Below are 18,849 nucleotides of genomic sequence, written 5' to 3' on the forward strand. Positions count from 1 at the left end.
TCTAAGTATTGAAAAAATAATTCTATCATTTTTGATTTAGACCTCAATCTATCTTACACCATGGTAATTCGAATAAACAGGAAAAAAGGGGAAAAAAAAAAAAAAAAAGAAAAGAAAAGAAAAAAGAAAGAGATCTGTGGAAACGCCGAAATCGAAAATGTTTTGGATATTAGAAGAAAATTTGCCAATAAGCCTTAAAGGAGTGCAAACGCAGACTTTAATTACATTTCATATAATAATTTGTCTTAATCTAATTATTTTCTTTATCAGATTACAAGCAAATGCTTACAATGGCCCATTCTTTGTTTCTTCTTAAATTTATGGAAGTATTTTATAAGAGATATAAATCCTCATAAAATGACATTAGAAGAAAATTTGCCAATAAGCCTTTTACATGTAAAAGAGACCGATCGCGATTTCTCAGCTTAATCTAATTACTTTCTTTAACAGCTAGGTTACAAGCAAATCATACCGCACAATGACCCATCTTTTATTTCAAATTAATGGAAGCATTTTTTAAGAGATATAATTTGTCATATCTATTCAAAACTTCTATGATTTAGCTTAAAAGTGTGTCACTACAAATTGTAGTGACACAATTTTTTATTAGCATATAATCGTTTCAAATATTCAAATTTCGCATTTCGGCTCGCAGCTAGTTTGTTATTTTTTTAGATACTTTACTTGATATCGGTAATGACCAGATCTAGTTGCAAAATAATGAAAATAATATAAAAATGGTTAAAATTCTTACCATACAGTGTCAAGTAGCTTCAATACCTATTTGGTTTAATCGTATGAAATTGTTGCCTTACAACACATCAAATCACCATTTTCATATTTTTATCTTCCTCATGATAAAACATAGATGGCGCTGTAAAGGATAAGTTTGTCAGTGGTTTCAGTCGTGGTTGTGAAAGACCAGCAAGGTCATCGTAAGACTGACAAATCACCCATAAAGTAAGTGAAAAGTTGAACATATAGACATAAGAGTAAATTTATTTATATATTTGTTTTCTTTTATGTTATGAGATTCTCTTGTATGTACATTGACGACATCAGTCATCACTCCCAAATCATGTCTACTTTCACTTTCGTTTTGCTTTTTCTTTGCTTATAACGACAATACGTGTTATCTATTCCAATTTCCCCGAATATTCAAATATACGACCAAATCTTATCATTCCAACAAATGATTTGAAAATTTCTTAATTATTCATGATTTATTGTCAATTATGCATACAAAGGCTATTTCAAGTTCAGGGAATTTTATATATAACTTTATTAAGCACAAATTACACCCATAAGAGGGTTAAAGGCATAACAATTATGTGTATGAACAATATGAAGATGACATACACAGTCTGACCATTGATGTTTTCATGCAGGGGTTTAGTATTATAAATATATCCTACATTGTAGTAGATTTGTATAGATTTTCAAGTTTTCTGCACATTGATATTCTTAAATGTCAGCTTAAGCCACAATGAGAACCTTTTTGGCGAGTGAGCACAACAAAGAAGCAAAAAAGCTTCACATTGTGTTGAGCTGCTGATAGTTTATTGTATCTACACACTGAAAACCGAATAATCGTTTTATCTTGCTTTTTTTTCAGATCTTTCCCCCCACCCTTTGACAGTTATAAAGGCTTGACAAAAATAAGCTTAAATTCATATGAGACTTCAAATTTAAAAAAAAAGTTGAATTTAAGTTTTATTTACTTGAATGGCTAAGTTTTACTATAGAAACAAGTGTACATGAAGCTCCAAACGCTCTGTGTTGATTGTTTATCAATGTCATTATCCGTTAAACCTCGGCAACAAACTTGAAATTTAATTAGCTTGCGATCAACAATCACAGAATGAAATATTATTTGTCAATAATACGTTATAGATTCGTAATGAATATAAAAAACATGTATACAGGACTTAGTTTAGTATATATGCATGCATTGGTTCAATAATTTCGCTAACATTAAAATTACAAGAAACTTGTTTCATATGACTTTAATAATGTCTCCTCAGACTTTGTGACATCACTGATTATTTCGAGTTCTGCCCACGTCTCAAAGCCGTGATACAAAAATTAGGAAGAAGGGTGATATGGGCGTAGGGAAGGATGATAATTATAATCATTAGTGTTCCAGGACATATTTCCAAACCAAAAACATCTATTAAACAAGCCCCTGTGGTCTGAACCCAATTTTGTCTCTTTTGACTTAAAGACTTTTGCAACTTTTAGTTTCTGTTGATCAGTCTATTTTACCAACCTTATTAGTTATCATGTCCATCATTTTGTTGAGTTTCAAAGGTCAGTATACTACCATACACATATAATTTCATTATAGTAAAATTTTTATGACACACTTAGTTATACTGTCTACAAAAATGTATGAAGTGAGGATTTAAGTTCAAATACCCGGAAAAGTTCTTGAAGTAATATGACCTCACTCAGACATTGTTTGGATCCCAGTGCAAGTTAGATGGCTCTCGGTTATACTTTACACTATTAATCACTGTTGAAGCAAAACTTTTTTACATTGATGTAAGTAAATGTTTAGATACAGTCTGGAGTTTAAAAGTCATGATAACTGTGTCAAACCTTCATAGAATTTTATGAAACTATGACTGAAGCAAAATGTGAAAATACTTTTTTTCATTTTTTATACGACCGCAAAAATTAAAAATTTTTTGGTCGTATATTGGTATGACGTTGGCGTCGTCGTCGTTGTCGTCGTCCGAAGACACATTGGTTTTCGCACTCTAACTTTAGTTTAAGTGAATGGATCTCCATAAAATTTTACCATAAGGTTCAATACCACGAAAGGAAGGTTGGGATTGATTTTGGGGGTTATGGTACCAACAGTTAAGGAATTAGGGGCCAAAAAGGGGCCAAAAATAAGCATTTTTGTAACTTCCAGACAATAACTTGTGTGTAAGTGTATGGATCTCTCTGACATTGTACCACAAGGTTCCATATCACAAAGGGAAGGCTGTAATTGATTTTGGGGGAAATTGTCTCAAAATTTTAGGAATTAGGGGCCAAAAAAGGGGCAAAAAACAAGCATTTTTCTAGTTTCATGACAATAACTTGTGTGTAAGTGTTTGGATTTTTCTGATATTGTACTACAAGGTTCCATATCACAAAGGGAAAGCTGGAATTGAGTTTGGGGGTAATTGCCCGAAAAGTTTAGGACTTCGGGGCCAAAAAGGGGCCAAAAATAAGCATTTTTCTAGTTTCCAGACAATAACTTGTGTTCAAGTGTATGGATCTCTCTGAAATTGTACTGCAAGGTACCATACCACAAACTGACAAAGGGAAGGCTGGGATTGAGTTTGGGGGTGATGAATCATAAGGGGGTTCAAAAAATTTGGGGAGGGGGAATTTTTTTTTTTTCTTTTTTTTTCTTTTTTTCATTTTTTTTTCTTTTAAAATTTTCCATTTTAAGTTGGTTATTTCTGATTTATATTTAAAAGCAAATAATAATGATATGGTAGGAGATACACACCAAACAGGATGTGTAAATTATTATATATAAGTATTGTGCAATAGCAAGAAATTTTCAATTGCATTGCACAATAGCAAGAAATCTTCAATTGGACAGTATTGCACAATAGGAAGAAATCTTCAATTGCACAGTATTGCGCAATAGCAAGAAATATCCAATAGCACAATATTGCGCAATAGCAAGAAATTGTCAATTGTACAGTATTGCGCAATAGCAAGAAATATTCAATTGCACAGTATTGTGCTAAAGAAGATACTTCGTATAAATTGCTTATTTCTTGATCAATTTCAATGGGGTTTTATTCTTGAATTCTTGGGGTTCTTTAATATGCTGAATCTAACCGTGTATTAAGTTTTTGGATTTTGGGCCCCGTTTTTAAATTGGTCCACATTGGATCCAAAGGGTCCAAAATTTAACTTTGTTTGATTTCATCAAAAATTGAATTATTGGGGTTCTTTGATATGCCGAATCTAACCGTGTATTTAGATTCTTAATTTTTGGTTCCGTTTTCAAATTGGTCTACATTAAGGTCCAAAGGGTCCAAAATTAAACTTAGTTTGATTTTAACAAAAATTGAATTTTTAGGGTTCTTTGATATGCTGAATCTAAAAATGTATTTAGATATATGATTATGGGCCCAGTTTTCAAGTTGGTCCAAATCGGGGTCCAAAATTAAACTTTGTTTGATTTCAACAAAAATTGAATATATGGGGTTCTTTGATATGCTGAATCTAACCATGTATTTAGATTTTTGATTTTTGGGCCCCGTTATCAACTTTGTCCACATTGAGGTCAAAAGGGTCCAAAATTAAACTTTGTTTGATTTCATCAAAAATTGAATTCTTGGGGTTCTTTGATATGCTGAATCTAACCATGTATTTAGATTTTGGATATTTGACCATAATAGGTGAATGTCCAATTTAAAATTTTTAAGTTCTTAGACCACATTCATTTTGTGTCAGAAACCTATGCTGTGACAAATATTTAATCACAATCCAAATTCAGAGCTGTATCAAGCTTGAATGTTGTGTCCATACTTGCCCCAACTGTTCAGGGTTCGACCTCTGCAGTCATATCAAGCTGCGCCCTGCAGAGCATTTTATTAGTATTTTTAATACTGCTAGATGGACCTATTTTATGCAGTTAACATTTACATACAGTATGAGAATATAATTTTTTAGACATCAATAACTTTGTTAAACCTTAATTGAATGTTACATATTGGACATGGATCAAAAACCTGGAAATAAATTGTTCAAATAAGGCCTTTGAAAATAGTGGAATTAATTACTTTTGGAGTGTCAAAAATTCGTTGGAAGTACTTGATAAATTGCATGCTTACATTGGTGATTTCAAATCTGTTCAAAGTTTTGATTTTTCTACCCTATATACCACGTTGCCTCATAATCTTATTAACAATGATTAAGAAAAAATTCACACACCTTATTAAATGGGCATTTAAAAATTCGGAATGCGAATATGTATATATGTTCAAACTCTTTTAGGTCATTTTTTAGTAACAACAAACAAAAGAACTATGTCAATTGGACCTGCTTTGATACTATAACTGCCGTTGAATTTTTACTAGATAACATTTTTGTTTGCTATGGAGATTTCGTATATCGTCAGGTTATCGGAATTCCCATGGGGACTAAATGTGCACCACTTATCAGTCAAGGGTGTAACTTGAATAAGTTTTTAGAGAAAAATAACATACATGTGTTATTACGGATACTTTCTCTTAATCTGTAGTAACATATGTTTGTTATCAGTTAAATGTACTATAAAAATTTTTATTTTCAGTGGGCACTTGGGAGTTCTTGAAACTTGCGCAGTAACTTAATACATAACCTTGAAAACTAATTTTCCAATTCAATTAATACACTTTTGATCAACCATGGTAAATCAATGAGACGAGGCTTTCAAGTGATAACTTAGCTGTAATAACAAGGATTAGTTATTACAGGCATTTAACTTATTACATGAGACACTTGGGAATGACTAGGAAGCTTGCGCAGAACCTCATTACATGCTCTTATCATTATTTATTACAATAAATTAAAATACATTGTGATATATGTAGGAGAAAAGGCTTTGAAGAGATGTAGAGAAGCTGTAATAACACCCTTTAGTTATTACAGGCATATTTTTTTCTGTAATAACATGGGTGTGTTATGCATGATTGGCAAACTACAGGCTGTTATGTCTTTCTAAAGTTTAATATACATGTACATAAAGACAATTATAATATCAATAGAACTAGTACACAATTTAACAAAATAAAGGATGTATAATGCTCCTTTGAAACATGTAACATACATATGTTATCACAGATTTTTTGATATTTTAGCCCTCAACAACAAGTGTATGTTATTTTTATGCATTAAGTTTTACCCTTGTCCGTCTGTACGTACGTACGTACGTCCCAAAATTGGTTTCCGTTCTCTAACTTTAGTTTGCCTCAACCAAATGTTATGAAACTTATACACAATGCTAATTACCACAAAACACAAATCAAGTTTGAATTTTGGTGGCGTCACTTTTACCGTTCTAGAGTTATGCCCCTTTACAAATGGAAAAATTGCTGACTTTTTCGTTTTCGTTCTCTAACTTTAGTTTGCCTCAACCAAATGTTATGAAACTTATACACAATGCTTATTACCACAAAACACAGATCAAGTTTGAATTTTGGTGGTGTCACTTCAATTGTTGTTATGCCCCTTTATAAATGGAAAAATTGCAAAATTTTTATTTTCTTCTTAATATCAAGTAATTTTTATACGACCGCAAAAAAATTTTTGTGGTCGTATATTGGTATGACGTTGGCGTCGTCGACATCGTCGTGGTCTGGCGTCGTCGTCGTCGTCCGAAGACGCATTAGTTTTCGCACTCTAACTTTAGTTTAAGTGAATGGATCTCTGTGAAATTTTACCATAAGGTTCAATACCACAAAAGGAAGGTGGGGATTGATTTTGGGGGTTATGGTACCAACAGTTAAGGAATTAGGGGCCAAAAATAAGCATTTTCTAGTTTCCAGACAATCACTGTGGAACGGCGTATGGATCTCTCTGAAATTATACTACAAGTTTCCATACCACAAAGGGATGGTTAGGATTTGCTTTGGGGGGTTATGGCTCAAACCGTTTAAGAATTAGGGGCAAAAAAGGGGGAAAAACAAGGTTGTCCTGGTTAATAGACAAATACTTTAGTACAAAACATAATTTAAAGCAGTGTTAGGGAGATAAATCAAATACATCATTGAAATTATCTCCCTTACACTGCTTTTAAATTATGTATAAAGTAATGGTTAATGAACAATTAAGATAATTTAAAACAGTTTAAGGGAGGTAATCCAAATACAACGTTTTGGTTACTTCCCTTACACTACTTTTAAATTATGTTTAAAGAAATTTATATTTATAAAGGAAGACCAGTAAAAATATCTGCAAATGTTGCATCTTTTTTTTTTACCAAAAAATCCATATGAAAGATTTGACACTATATTTTAAATTCTATTATAAAATAGATTAAGTTAGCACTATGGTAAATTTAAATGGGTAATTATGGTTGCAAATTCCATTGGAAATTCGAATTGAGATTATGACCATATCTTGAGGGAAAGAATTTTTTGGGGGAAAAAAGGGGGGGGGGGGTAAAAAGAAATTGTGGGGGGGGGGGGGGGGTCAATTTTTTCTCATTTCAGATTTCAGAAATTAAAAAGAATTATTCTTCAAATATTATTTTTTTTTCAAATTTCAAATATTGAAAAATTTCAAGAAGTAATCTTTAATTGCACAGTATGGCGCATTAGATTTGTAAAATCTTTGACCACATTTATTTATTTGTTATGCCGAATCTAACCGTGTATTTAGATTTTTAATTTTGGGTCCAGTTTTCAAATTGGTCTACATTAAGGTCCAAAGGGTCCAAAATTAAACTTTGTTTGATTTTAACAAAAAATTGAATATATGGGGTTCTTTGATATGCTGAATCTAAACATGTATTTAGATTTTTGATTTTTGGCCCAGTTTTCAAGTTGGTCCAAATTGGGGTCCAAAATTAAACTTTGTTTGATTTCAACAAAATTTGAATATATGGGGTTCTTTGATATGCTGAATCTAACCATGTATTTAGATTTTTTATTTGTGGACCCCGCTATCAAATTGGTTCATATTGAGGTCAAAAGGGTCCAAAATTAAACTTTGTTTTATTTCATCAAAAATTGAATTATTGGGGTTCTTTGATATGCCAAATCTAACCGTGTATTTAGATTTTTAATATTGGGTCCCGTTTTTTTAAATTGGTCTACATTAAGGTCCAAAGGGTCCAAAATTAAACTTAGTTTGATTTTAACAAAAATTGAATTCTTGGGGTACTATGATATGCTGAATCTAAACATGTGTTTAGATTTTTGATAATGTGCCCAGTTTTCAAGTTTGTCCAAGTTGGGGTCCAAAATTAAACTTTGTTTGATTTCAACAAAAAATGAATATATGGGTATCTTTGATATGCTGAATCTAAACATGTATTTAGATTTTAGATTTTTGGCCCAGTTTTCAAGTTGGTCCAAATTGGGGTTCAAAATTGAACTTTGTTTGATTTCAACAAAAATTGAATATATGGGGTTCTTTGATATGCTGAATCTTACCATGTATTTAGATTTTTTATTTGTGGGCCCGCTATCAAATTGGTTCATATTGAGGTCAAAAGGGTCCAAAATTAAACTTTGTTTGATTTCATCAAAAATTGAATTATTGGGGTTCTTTGATATGCCAAATCTAACCGTGTTTTTAGATTTTTAATTTTGGGTCCCGTTTTTTTAAATTGGTCTACATTAAGGTCCAAAGGGTCCAAAATTAAACTAAGTTTGATTTTAACAAAAATTGAATTCTTGGGGTTCTTTGATATGCTGAATCTAAACATGTGTTTAGATTTTTGATTATGGGACCAGTTTTCAAGTTTGTCCAAGTTGGGATCCAAAATTAAACTTTGTTTGATTTCAACAAAAATTGGATATATGGGGTTCTTTGATATGCTGAATCTAACCATGTATTTTGATTTTGGACATTGGACCATAATAGGTAAATTAAAAAAATTGAAATTCTTAGACCACATTCTTTCTGTGTCAGAAACCTATGCTGTGTCAAATATTTAATCACAATCCAAATTCAGAGCTGTATCAAGCTTGAATGTTGTGTCCATACTTGCCCCAACTGTGCAGGGTTCGACCTCTGCGGTCGTATCAAGCTGCGCCCAGCCAAGCATTTTATTAAAATTGGAGTTATCTTCCTTTGTCCATGATTATAGTTGAATCAACTACAATCAATGCTTTATACAATGCAATGTTTAATTTTGACTTCCACTGTTAAAACACAGATCAAGTTGAATTTGGGTAGTGTCACTTTAACCATTATTGAGTTATGCCCCTTTATAAATCGAAAGATTGGAAATTTTTAGTTTCCATTCTGTAACTTAAGTTTGCCCCAACCAAACATTATGAAACCTATACACAATATTCATTACCACAAAACTAAGATCAAGTACAAATTTTTTGTTTCCGTTTTCTAACTTTAGTTTGCCTCAACCAAATGTTATGAAACTTATACACAATGCTTATTACTACATAATACAGATTAAGTACAAAATTTGGTGGCGATACTTTTACCATTCTTGAGTTATGTCCCTTAATAAACATAAAAATTGCTGAATTTTTCGTTTCCGTTCTCTAACTTTAGTTTGTCTTAACCAAATGTTATAAAACTTATACACAACCGTTCTAGAGTTATGCGTGTTTATACAAATAGAAAAATTGCTGAATTTTTAGTTTCTGTTCTCTACTTAAGTTAGCCTCAACCAAATGTTATGAGACTTACACACAATGCTTATTACCACAAAACTCAGATCAAGTTCAAATTTGGGTAGCGTCACTTTTACTGTTCTTCAGTTATGTCCCTTTATAACTATATGATATGCAAGCGGGGGCATCATCTGTGTCCACTATCCACATTTATTCTCTAATAACTTATTTAAGTTAGACCCCTGACTGCTTATTGCGGACCTGTTTCTGTATTGTCATGAGTTACAATTTATGACTAAAATCAGCAAAGACCCATTGAAACAACATCTGATTCAAAAATTTAATAACACTTTTAGATATTTAGATGATATATTGGCTCTCAATAATGACGACTTCAGTATGTACACGAAAGAGATTTATCCTGCCGAACTGACTTTAAATAAAGCTAATACTAACAATGAAAACTGCCCTTTCCTGGATCTTGATATCTTTATCTTTAACAGGAAGCTTAATACCAAAATTTATGATAAAAGTGATGATTCTTCATTTCCTATTGTTATTTATCCATTTTTAGATGGTGACGTTCCCTTGTCGCCATCTTATGGTGTTTACATATCTCAACTTGTTCGATTCGCTCGTGTTTGTACATGATGTAACAACGTATTTGATTTCAACGAAAGAAATCTCTGTATTACTGATAAATTATTACACCAGGGTTTTCAATATCACAAACAAGTCAAAACATTTACTAAATTTTATCATTGGTACAAGGACATAATTTGTAAATATAAATCAACATGCAGACACCTTATACGCTCAGGTATTTCACATCCAATATCTTATTGTAATATTCTTTACAAAGCACAATAATGTCGGCATTCACCTCAAAAGATAACCAAACCTTTAAACAGACTTATTCGGAAAGGATATTATAATAAGTTACTATACTGTTGTCAAGTCATTAAGGATTGCATATTTTGGTATCAATATTGATTCACTCATAGGGTCTTTGCATCGGAAATAAACACATTTATTCTAAAACCAGTTGTTGGCATGATACGGGTTATGTTCTTCTCATATATTTTATGATGGTATGATACTAAACCCCTAACCGGAGGGATTGTACTTGATTTTCATATGATGAAGACATAATCTTTCAATCAGTTTAATTGAGGTCTGGAGCTGGCAAGTCAGTAACTGCTAGTATTCCTTTGTTCATTTATGTATCATTGTCATTTTGCTTAGTTTCTTTTGTTACCTATTCTGTTATCGGACTCGGACTTCTTTTAAACTGAATTTTTACTGTGCGTTAATTGCTACGTGTTTCTTTATTCTACATTGGCTAGAGGTATAGGGGGAGGGTTGAGATCTCACAAAACATGTTTAACCCTGCCACATTTTTGCACCTGTCCCAAGTCAGGAGCCTCTGGCCTTTGTTAGTCTTGTATGTTTTTTTAATTTTAGTTCATTTATATGTTTTGGAGTTTAGTCATTTAGTGTGACGTCCATTTTTACTGAACTAGTACATAATTTTATTTAGGGGCCAGCTGAGGACCACCTCCGAGTGCGGGATTTTCTCGCTGCGTTGAAGACCCATTGATGGCCTTCGGCTGTTGTCTGCTCTTTGGTCTGGTTGTTGTCTCTTTGACATATTCCCATTCTCAATTTTACAGAAGCTTTTTCAAAAACAAGCATCTAAATTTAAAAATATTTACCTGTATGTTTGCTTTAATGCCATTTTGACTCGTGCTTATTTTGAGGTATTACAATTCCTTTTAAATCCTTATACAGTTTATAATAAGGAGGATTTCAAAGGATTTCAAGAGTCAGCTCAACATCATCATGTTTGGTATCCCCCATATTTGGAAAAGTTGGCATGAGATTTTTTGAACGTTTCAATTTCTCTTCAAATAGGTTGAGAAAAAAAACAAACACTGTCAGCCTATGAAAGTAGTGGCCACTTTTAAATGTGACATCATATATAGTGTACTGGGACTTTGCTTTTTCTAAAAAGTGCCTTGCCGCTGCATTAGATATGCACAGATTTGCATTACATTTGCGCGAAACAAAAAAAGTTACATTTGCGCAGATTTAGAAATAGTAATTTACGGGTAAATATGACATTTCCACACTGTTTCAATCCTGCTAAGGGTACTCGTCAGATGGCTTTATATAGCAGAAGTCCTAGATATAACTTTGGTAGAATGTTGCACAACATCTTCCCTTTACTTTTTAGTGATAGTGATAGTTCTGGTTCCATCATAAACGTACTTATGGTCCAAATGACACCAACAAATAGAATGGATATTTGCTAAGTATAAAATATATAATACGACTTAGCAGTGAGTTGTATTTACTAGCAGGGTAAATATACAGGTAGATCTATATATGTTAAAGTTGTGCAAATGTCATGTCCGGTTTAATCCCTAAATCTAATGTGCCTTGCCTGGCAGTGAAGTGCCCACTTAGTCATTAGTAGTGACTTTTATTCAATCTATCCCAGGGTTCTTGGTGGTTGAGTGGTCTAAGTAGTCAAACTACTGTATCACTAGCCAGTCAACACTGAGGTTGTGAGTTTGAATCCCGCACTTGGCAGGTGCACTCGACTTCAATCTTAATTGACTAGGATTTTTGGTTTTCCTACCATAGGTCGATGGTTCTCTCCGGGCACTCTTGCTTCCTCCACCAATATAAACTGACTGCCACGAAATAGCACAACAGTGTTGAAAGTGGCGTTAAAACACCAATCAATCAATTTACCCCTAATGGTAATAGTGAACATGGTGAATATCTTTTAAAGAAAAGATAAAAATCAATCATAATTGATCGAAAATTGGAAAACCATTTATATACATTAAATGTCATGAAATAGCATTGATTTTATGCAGAGACATAATTACACTATTGAATCAATTTGAAGCAGTTTTACAACATTGTATTATTTAACTGGATAGCAGGAGACAGGTTACTTACAGGTAAATTAAACATACAACTCATTGAAATAGGAATTGTTTCTTTATTCTTTAATTTTAGACCATTTTTCTGTTGTCTATATTTATTTTGGCCATTTTTCTCTATTCTTTATATTTCAGCACCCTGTTATTTCCTATTCTTTAATTTTAAAACCTATTTTTCTCTATTCTTTATCGTTTGCTTTTTATTCTGCACAAGCCCATAATATTCTCTATTCTTTTAACCTCATCCAAACCCTCTTCCATATGATGCCATATGAAATAGAATATTTTTATATTCTCATCATGTATTCACAAAAAACATAGGGACAGAGGATATGTGCTGTTGCATCCAAAGAGATATAATCTAGAAACAGTTTTTTTTTAAGGTTTAAGCTCATTCAATGACACAAGAAGCAATAATTAAAAAGATTATTTTCTGTAATAATTTTTAGGGGCAGTATCTTGACAAAATTGTAGCATTCTTTTCTTAAAATCAGCCAAAAATTGTTCTTTCGTTAGCATGAAAACCTTTTTATAAGTGACTGAAAACTCAAAACAAGGATTTGCTTAGGTAATTTGAAGTCTGCTTTGGTATTTTAGAAACATAGAACACAGAAGACGTACCAGTATTTTGGGAACAAGAAAACCTTGCTCCCCCCCCCAGAAAAATATAAAATAAACCACAACATATGTTACATATTTGTACATGCCACACCCAGTTCCAAATAAGGTAAAAGAAAAAGGGTAAACAAAGAGCAAAGGAGCATCCACAAATTATTGTTCAGAAAGGTCCTTTTCCAACTAACAAAGTTGGGAAACAGGTAGTTTGGGATCAATAGAAAAATCTTACTTAGAAAAATAAGTTTAGAATATTGTTGTAAATAGAAAAAGTTGTGAAGTAATCAAAACATTAGATAATTTAGGGAAATTTTCAACAGGAATAGCTGCAGAGAATTTTGTTTAAGGTCAATGAACCTGCATGTATCAACATGTTTACATATTTGCCACTCAGTGTTGACATAAACAATAAATTGAATGTCATGTTTTTATCATATATATATTAACATGATATGCATCATGCATTTGGATCTGTTTTAGAGAAGAGATTGTACAAATACTGCTACATTTGATTCAAGGTAAATGCATTGTTAATGATTTCAAGCATCCTTATTTGAATTTTAAATGACAGTTTTATTTGTAAGAATATTGATTTTGGAAACAAATAACCTTGGTTTACTTTATATATTCATTAGATTGTGACTAGGATTGTCAGTTTTCCTGTCAAAGGGTCTAGGTTCTCTCCAGGCACAATAGCCAATAGTGCTGAAAGTGGCAAACACCAATCAATCAATTTTTCATATGCCCCAGCAGAACAAAAAGGATTTATCAAGAAAATGAACTTGATATAATGGGATAATAGAAAATGACCATAAAATAAAAAAGTAATGGGATGGAAAAAATAAAGTCTGACAATGGAAAACAATATTCTGCACAGGAACAGATTCAGGAGGTGGTCTTATGGTAAAAAATTTAAGATTTTTAGTACATTTTTCCCATGATGCTCCCTTCCAACTCCTTCTTTTTTGATGGGGCCCTCCAGGCTTCCCATTTTGAAATTCCTAGATTTTCCACTACAGCAGTCATAGAACTGAAATAGAATACATTTTTAATAAGAATTAAAAAAAGCACCAATGAAAATCCATACCGAAAAACCCAACCTGGGTATCCATCTAGCTTAGATTCACACCTTCTTGCAGTTTTATCTCTTTTAAGGAGAGTTAGAATGAAATACATCACAGAACAACAGGTTATTATTGGAACTCTTTATTTATAACTTTCCATTAAACTGAATTGAATCGTTAGTATATCGATTTGTTCATTGATTTTACCGTTTATTCTTTTCACAACAGAATGCTATCTTGTAATATTTGTTAGATATTGACCTTTAGATTTCCGGTTCTTTATTGAGTCTTTTAATATAATGGCATATCTGTAATTAAAATCATTAGACATTCAAGTTGTTAGCCCAGTCTTTATTCTAGTATTTCAGTGACTAGCTAGAAATAAGTAGTTTTAGAATACATGTATATACATACATGTTAAAAAAGTAAGGTAAGTGACAACTCCATTTATATGTGTTATCTTTTTGAATCTCCAAAAAGGGATATATCCCTCAGGGGGAAATTTCCTACTCTAGGGTGTCACATACTTATCTTAATATTAATGAAATATTAGAAATTATTGCTTGCATTTATTATTCGTTATTGGGATTGTTGAAAATGGACACAAATGCGAGATTGATTATTGTGATTTTAGGAAATGCTGCATATATATAATGCTATCAAAATCTAAAATGCCTGAGTTTTCATTTTTGCGACATGTATTCCATCGAAATATTTCAGAATAATTTCTGAACTTACAGTATAAGATAACATATTTTTATTCCAATTAAAGGGCCCATGAAGATCAAAGTAATATATTACATTGATTTTTAATAACTGACACAATTAAATTTTGACAATCATATATAATTATTAGGGATGTCAACGAGTACTCGAGTACTCGACTAATCGGTTTCCTGTAAGAATGTTGTTGCCTTCTTAAAGAAATAATATTTTTATTAAGAGCACCTCCCGGGAAGTTAAATATTAATCATAATTAATCAAAATTACGTTTCGAATGTTTGCGTTTAATTGTCATTTAAAATTCCTCCAAACATAGGTGGACTATGAACAAGAGCACCTTTCCAAGACTTACACTTTTAGCGTAGCGTGTCTGAGTGACATTAAACTACCTCTGTACCGTCAGAGCAAATAGTTTCATCAGCAGGACTTTTAATTACGTAACAAAGTTGAGAATCAACTCTGTCACAGAAAAAGCTGACAAGATAATATTACTTAATAAGAACAATTTTGTTGCACCCTGTATCGACCCTCAGAAAATGGTTTAAGGCATCCGTAAGTTCTAATCATCACCCTTTGCTGATCATTAAATGTGTTTTTTTAGGATTCCCAATTACTATTGTTTGAGTAATCTTTTTTTCTATAGATGTATATTAATTAATTGATTAGATCATTGCCAGCTTACATAACTATATGGTATAAACGTCCTAGGACTATTATCTAGTCCTGGGTAATAAAATTGAGGGTTTACGTCCATAAGACAACGTCCCACAATACGTAAAATGGGTGTAATTTTGTGTTTCCATTTTGTAGATGTTTTTCCGAGCGAGTACTCGAGTATTGCTCGGTAAATCCAACGAAGACTCGATTAGTAAATCTTCACCGAGTTGACATTCCTAATAATTATGAATATAATCAACAAAACTTTAAGTACAAATGTATATGATGCAATTTGCAGTTGAATTATTAAAATTTAATATATTTTTAGTATGAATCCAATAAATTAGTAAGTTAAAACAAGATGTCAGATACTATGGACAATCAATTGTCAAGTTTTACAGGACTGACAACTACTTATAATGTGATAAGAGCGAGAACAGAAGATGGCATTTTTTATTTTTTTTCTTGGGGATTCGGTGGTCAAATGTTCTAAGAAGTCCAACTATTGTTTCACTAGTTGTCAACACTGAGGTTGTGAGTTCAAACCCTGCATGTAGCAGGTGCATTTGACTCCAATCTTAATTGACTAGGATTGTCAGTTTTTCTGTCGGAGGTCTGTGGTTCTCTCCAGGCACTCCAGCTTCCTCCACTTATAAAAACTGACTGCCATGAAATATATATCTATTAGTGCTGAAAGTGGCATGAAAACATCAACCAATCAATCAATCAATTTTTTTCTTGATCATTGTTCATAGAAGAAGATTGGACCTCCATGTCAGGAAACTAATCTTTAAATTGAAAAGTCCAATCATAGATCTGGATGACATCTGGAATATTGATATGTATATGTTTTTTTCTACAAATAAATGTTAGTCTCTGTAATTTAGTACAATTCTTTTTGAAAAGGGAAAACCATACTGAATTTATAAGTTATAATGTGTTTGGTCGAATGCCAATACCTAGGTTATTAAAATTTAAATGACATTGAATGAAATGCATAACTTGTCATTAGATAAAAATACCAGTGATATTTTAAATACAACATTTACAATGTATAGTATATATAATCATGATAATATGGGTCAATTTTACATATAAATAGAATTAACATAACAAAAAACATAAGGAGATTACTTTTTTAATGGATTTGTTTTGAATGACTGTTGATAAAAATAAGAAATGTGGTATGAATGCCAATGAGACAACTCTCCACCAGAGACCAAATGAAATAGAAGTTATTACATCATTTTGTTAAGGTAAGAAAAACATGTTTTATTTTAACTGTAACCCCTCTAAAAAGAAGTGAAATTTTGAAAACAAATATGCAAACTATTGCAAATGTATTATGTGAGTTAGGTATAGCCAGGGAAAGAATTATAACATCTTGGTATGCTTTCCACAAACTTTATCAAGAAGTTTGTTCTTTAATGATCCCTGTGTTATAATATAGGGTACCACATGCTTTGTATGCCCCTCTGTAGCGGAGGGGGCATTAAGATTTACCCTTGTCCGTCTGTACATACGTACATCCCATAATTGGTTTCCGTTCTCTTACTTTAGTTTGCCTCAACCAAATGTTATGAAACTTATACAAATTGCTTATTACTACAAAACACAGATCAAGTTTCAATTTTGGTGGCGTCACTTTTACCATTCTAGAGTTATGCCCCTTTACAAATGGAAAAATTGCTGAATTTTTGGTTTTCGTTCTCTCACTTTAGTTTGCCTCAACCAAATGTTATGAAACTTATACACAATGCTTATTACCACAAAACACAGATCAAGTTTGAATTTTGGTAGCATCACTTTTACCGTTCTAGAGATATGCCCCTTTACAAATGGAAAAATTCCTGAAATATTTGTTTCTGTTCTCAACCAAATGTTAGTATGTATTTAATTAATAATTTATCTATTCAGTCTTGTTTTTTTTGCATTTCAAGAATCTGTTAATGTTACCCCAAAAAACCTTTCAGTTTGAGTAAATTATTTATTGAATAGCAACAAAATATGTTAATTTCTTCCTGAAATTTTTTTCATGAATGTCATACCAAATCTAGTTGATCATTGTTGATAGATTTGATGTTCTGTCCTGTCTTCCATAATCAATTTTTGTTTACTGTTAAAGCTTAGTTCAGGCCAATGATTTTCTCTTTAGAATTATGTCACGTTTTGTCCTATAGATCACAATTTGATATGGGTTTTGCTCATTATTGAAGGCTGTCCAATGACCTGTAATTGTTTACCTGGTCTTTTAGTCTACGACAGATAGTTGTCGCATTGGAATTGGCAATCAGACCTCATCTCATTATTTTGTATAGTTCTAAAGTTTTTTTAAAAGGTTAGTAAGTTAACTTACCCAGTAATTTTGTATCAAAACTTGTAACAATAATCTTGTTAAACAAGCATTACTTCTACTTTCAGTAAACGTGTAAGACCAACACAACACTGATTAATCATGAAGATCAAGTTAGAAACCTTGCTCCAAGAACTTGGCAGTCCTGGCAAGTACCAAATCTGTATATTCCTGCTTCTAGCTTTAAACTACTTCCCTGTTGTCTTCAACCATATTGTCATGGCTTTCATTGGACGTCCACCTCAGTATGAGTGTTATAATGCTAGCTATGAGGATCCTACATATATGCTAAATTTTTCGTCAACAACTGATAATAGTTTATGGAAAAAGGAGAAAACTGAATATGGTAAATGCAGTACCAAGTACTTTTTTAGTGATAGCACCAACCAAAGTGAAATATTCAACTGTGATTCTTCTCCTAATGGAAAATGGAAATATGTTGGCAAAGAATCATCTATTGCATCAGAGGTAAAAATAGAAATGACTAAAATATATGTGAACCAATACTTGTTTTTGCTAGAATTTTCTTTCAGCATATAGGACAACTTTAAGTTTAAAATACTCATTGATTGATTGATTAATGGTGGTTAACTACACTTTCAACACACTTGGCCGTATCATGGATTCCAGATATAATTGTTAGAGGAAGCTGGAGTTTTCAGAGACAACCACCAACCATCAACAGAAAATAAAATACTCAACAATCATATACACACCTGGTCTTTTTAGTCCCCTACCGACGAAGTCGAGGGGACTTTAGGTTTGCACTCCATCGGTCTGTCTGTCTGTCTATCTGTCCATCCGTCAGTCCGGCAAATCAGCTTTTTTCTTCATGCTTGAAGATATTGATTTGATATTTGGTGCATTGTCTTATCATGACAAGTTAAGATCAAGTTCGAATTTTGTTCCGGTCTTATGATTTTGTGCAGAGTAATGGTACTTTGACTTAGAAAATTTACTAAAATAATCAGTTTTCCGCACTTTTTTTTGGTCATTCTTGAAGATATTGATTTGATAATTGGTATATAGTTTAACCATGACAAGTTACAGATCGAGTTCGAATTTTGTTCCGGTCTGATGATTTTGTGCAGAGTTATGGTCCTTGGACTTAGAAAATTCACTTAAATAATCAGTTTTCAACACCTTTTTTCATCATGCTTGAAGATATTGACTTG

General features: G+C 32.2%; 1 protein-coding gene across 1 annotated transcript in view; it reads left to right on the forward strand.

Moving 5' to 3' along the window:
• The first annotated feature begins 858 nt into the window (after positions 1-858).
• Positions 859-18,849, forward strand: part of LOC127710527 (solute carrier family 22 member 3-like) — a 30,287-nt gene continuing 12,296 nt past the window's right edge. Inside the window, exons 1-2 of the mRNA XM_052216455.1 lie at positions 859-960; positions 17,743-18,142. Of these exons, the coding sequence (XP_052072415.1) occupies positions 17,777-18,142 (366 nt within the window). The 5' untranslated portion in view covers positions 859-960; positions 17,743-17,776. The remainder of the gene's footprint in view (positions 961-17,742; positions 18,143-18,849) is intronic.

The sequence above is a fragment of the Mytilus californianus genome, unplaced genomic scaffold (assembly GCF_021869535.1).
Source record: "Mytilus californianus isolate M0D057914Y unplaced genomic scaffold, xbMytCali1.0.p SCAF_8, whole genome shotgun sequence".
NCBI lineage: Eukaryota > Metazoa > Mollusca > Bivalvia > Mytilida > Mytilidae > Mytilus > Mytilus californianus.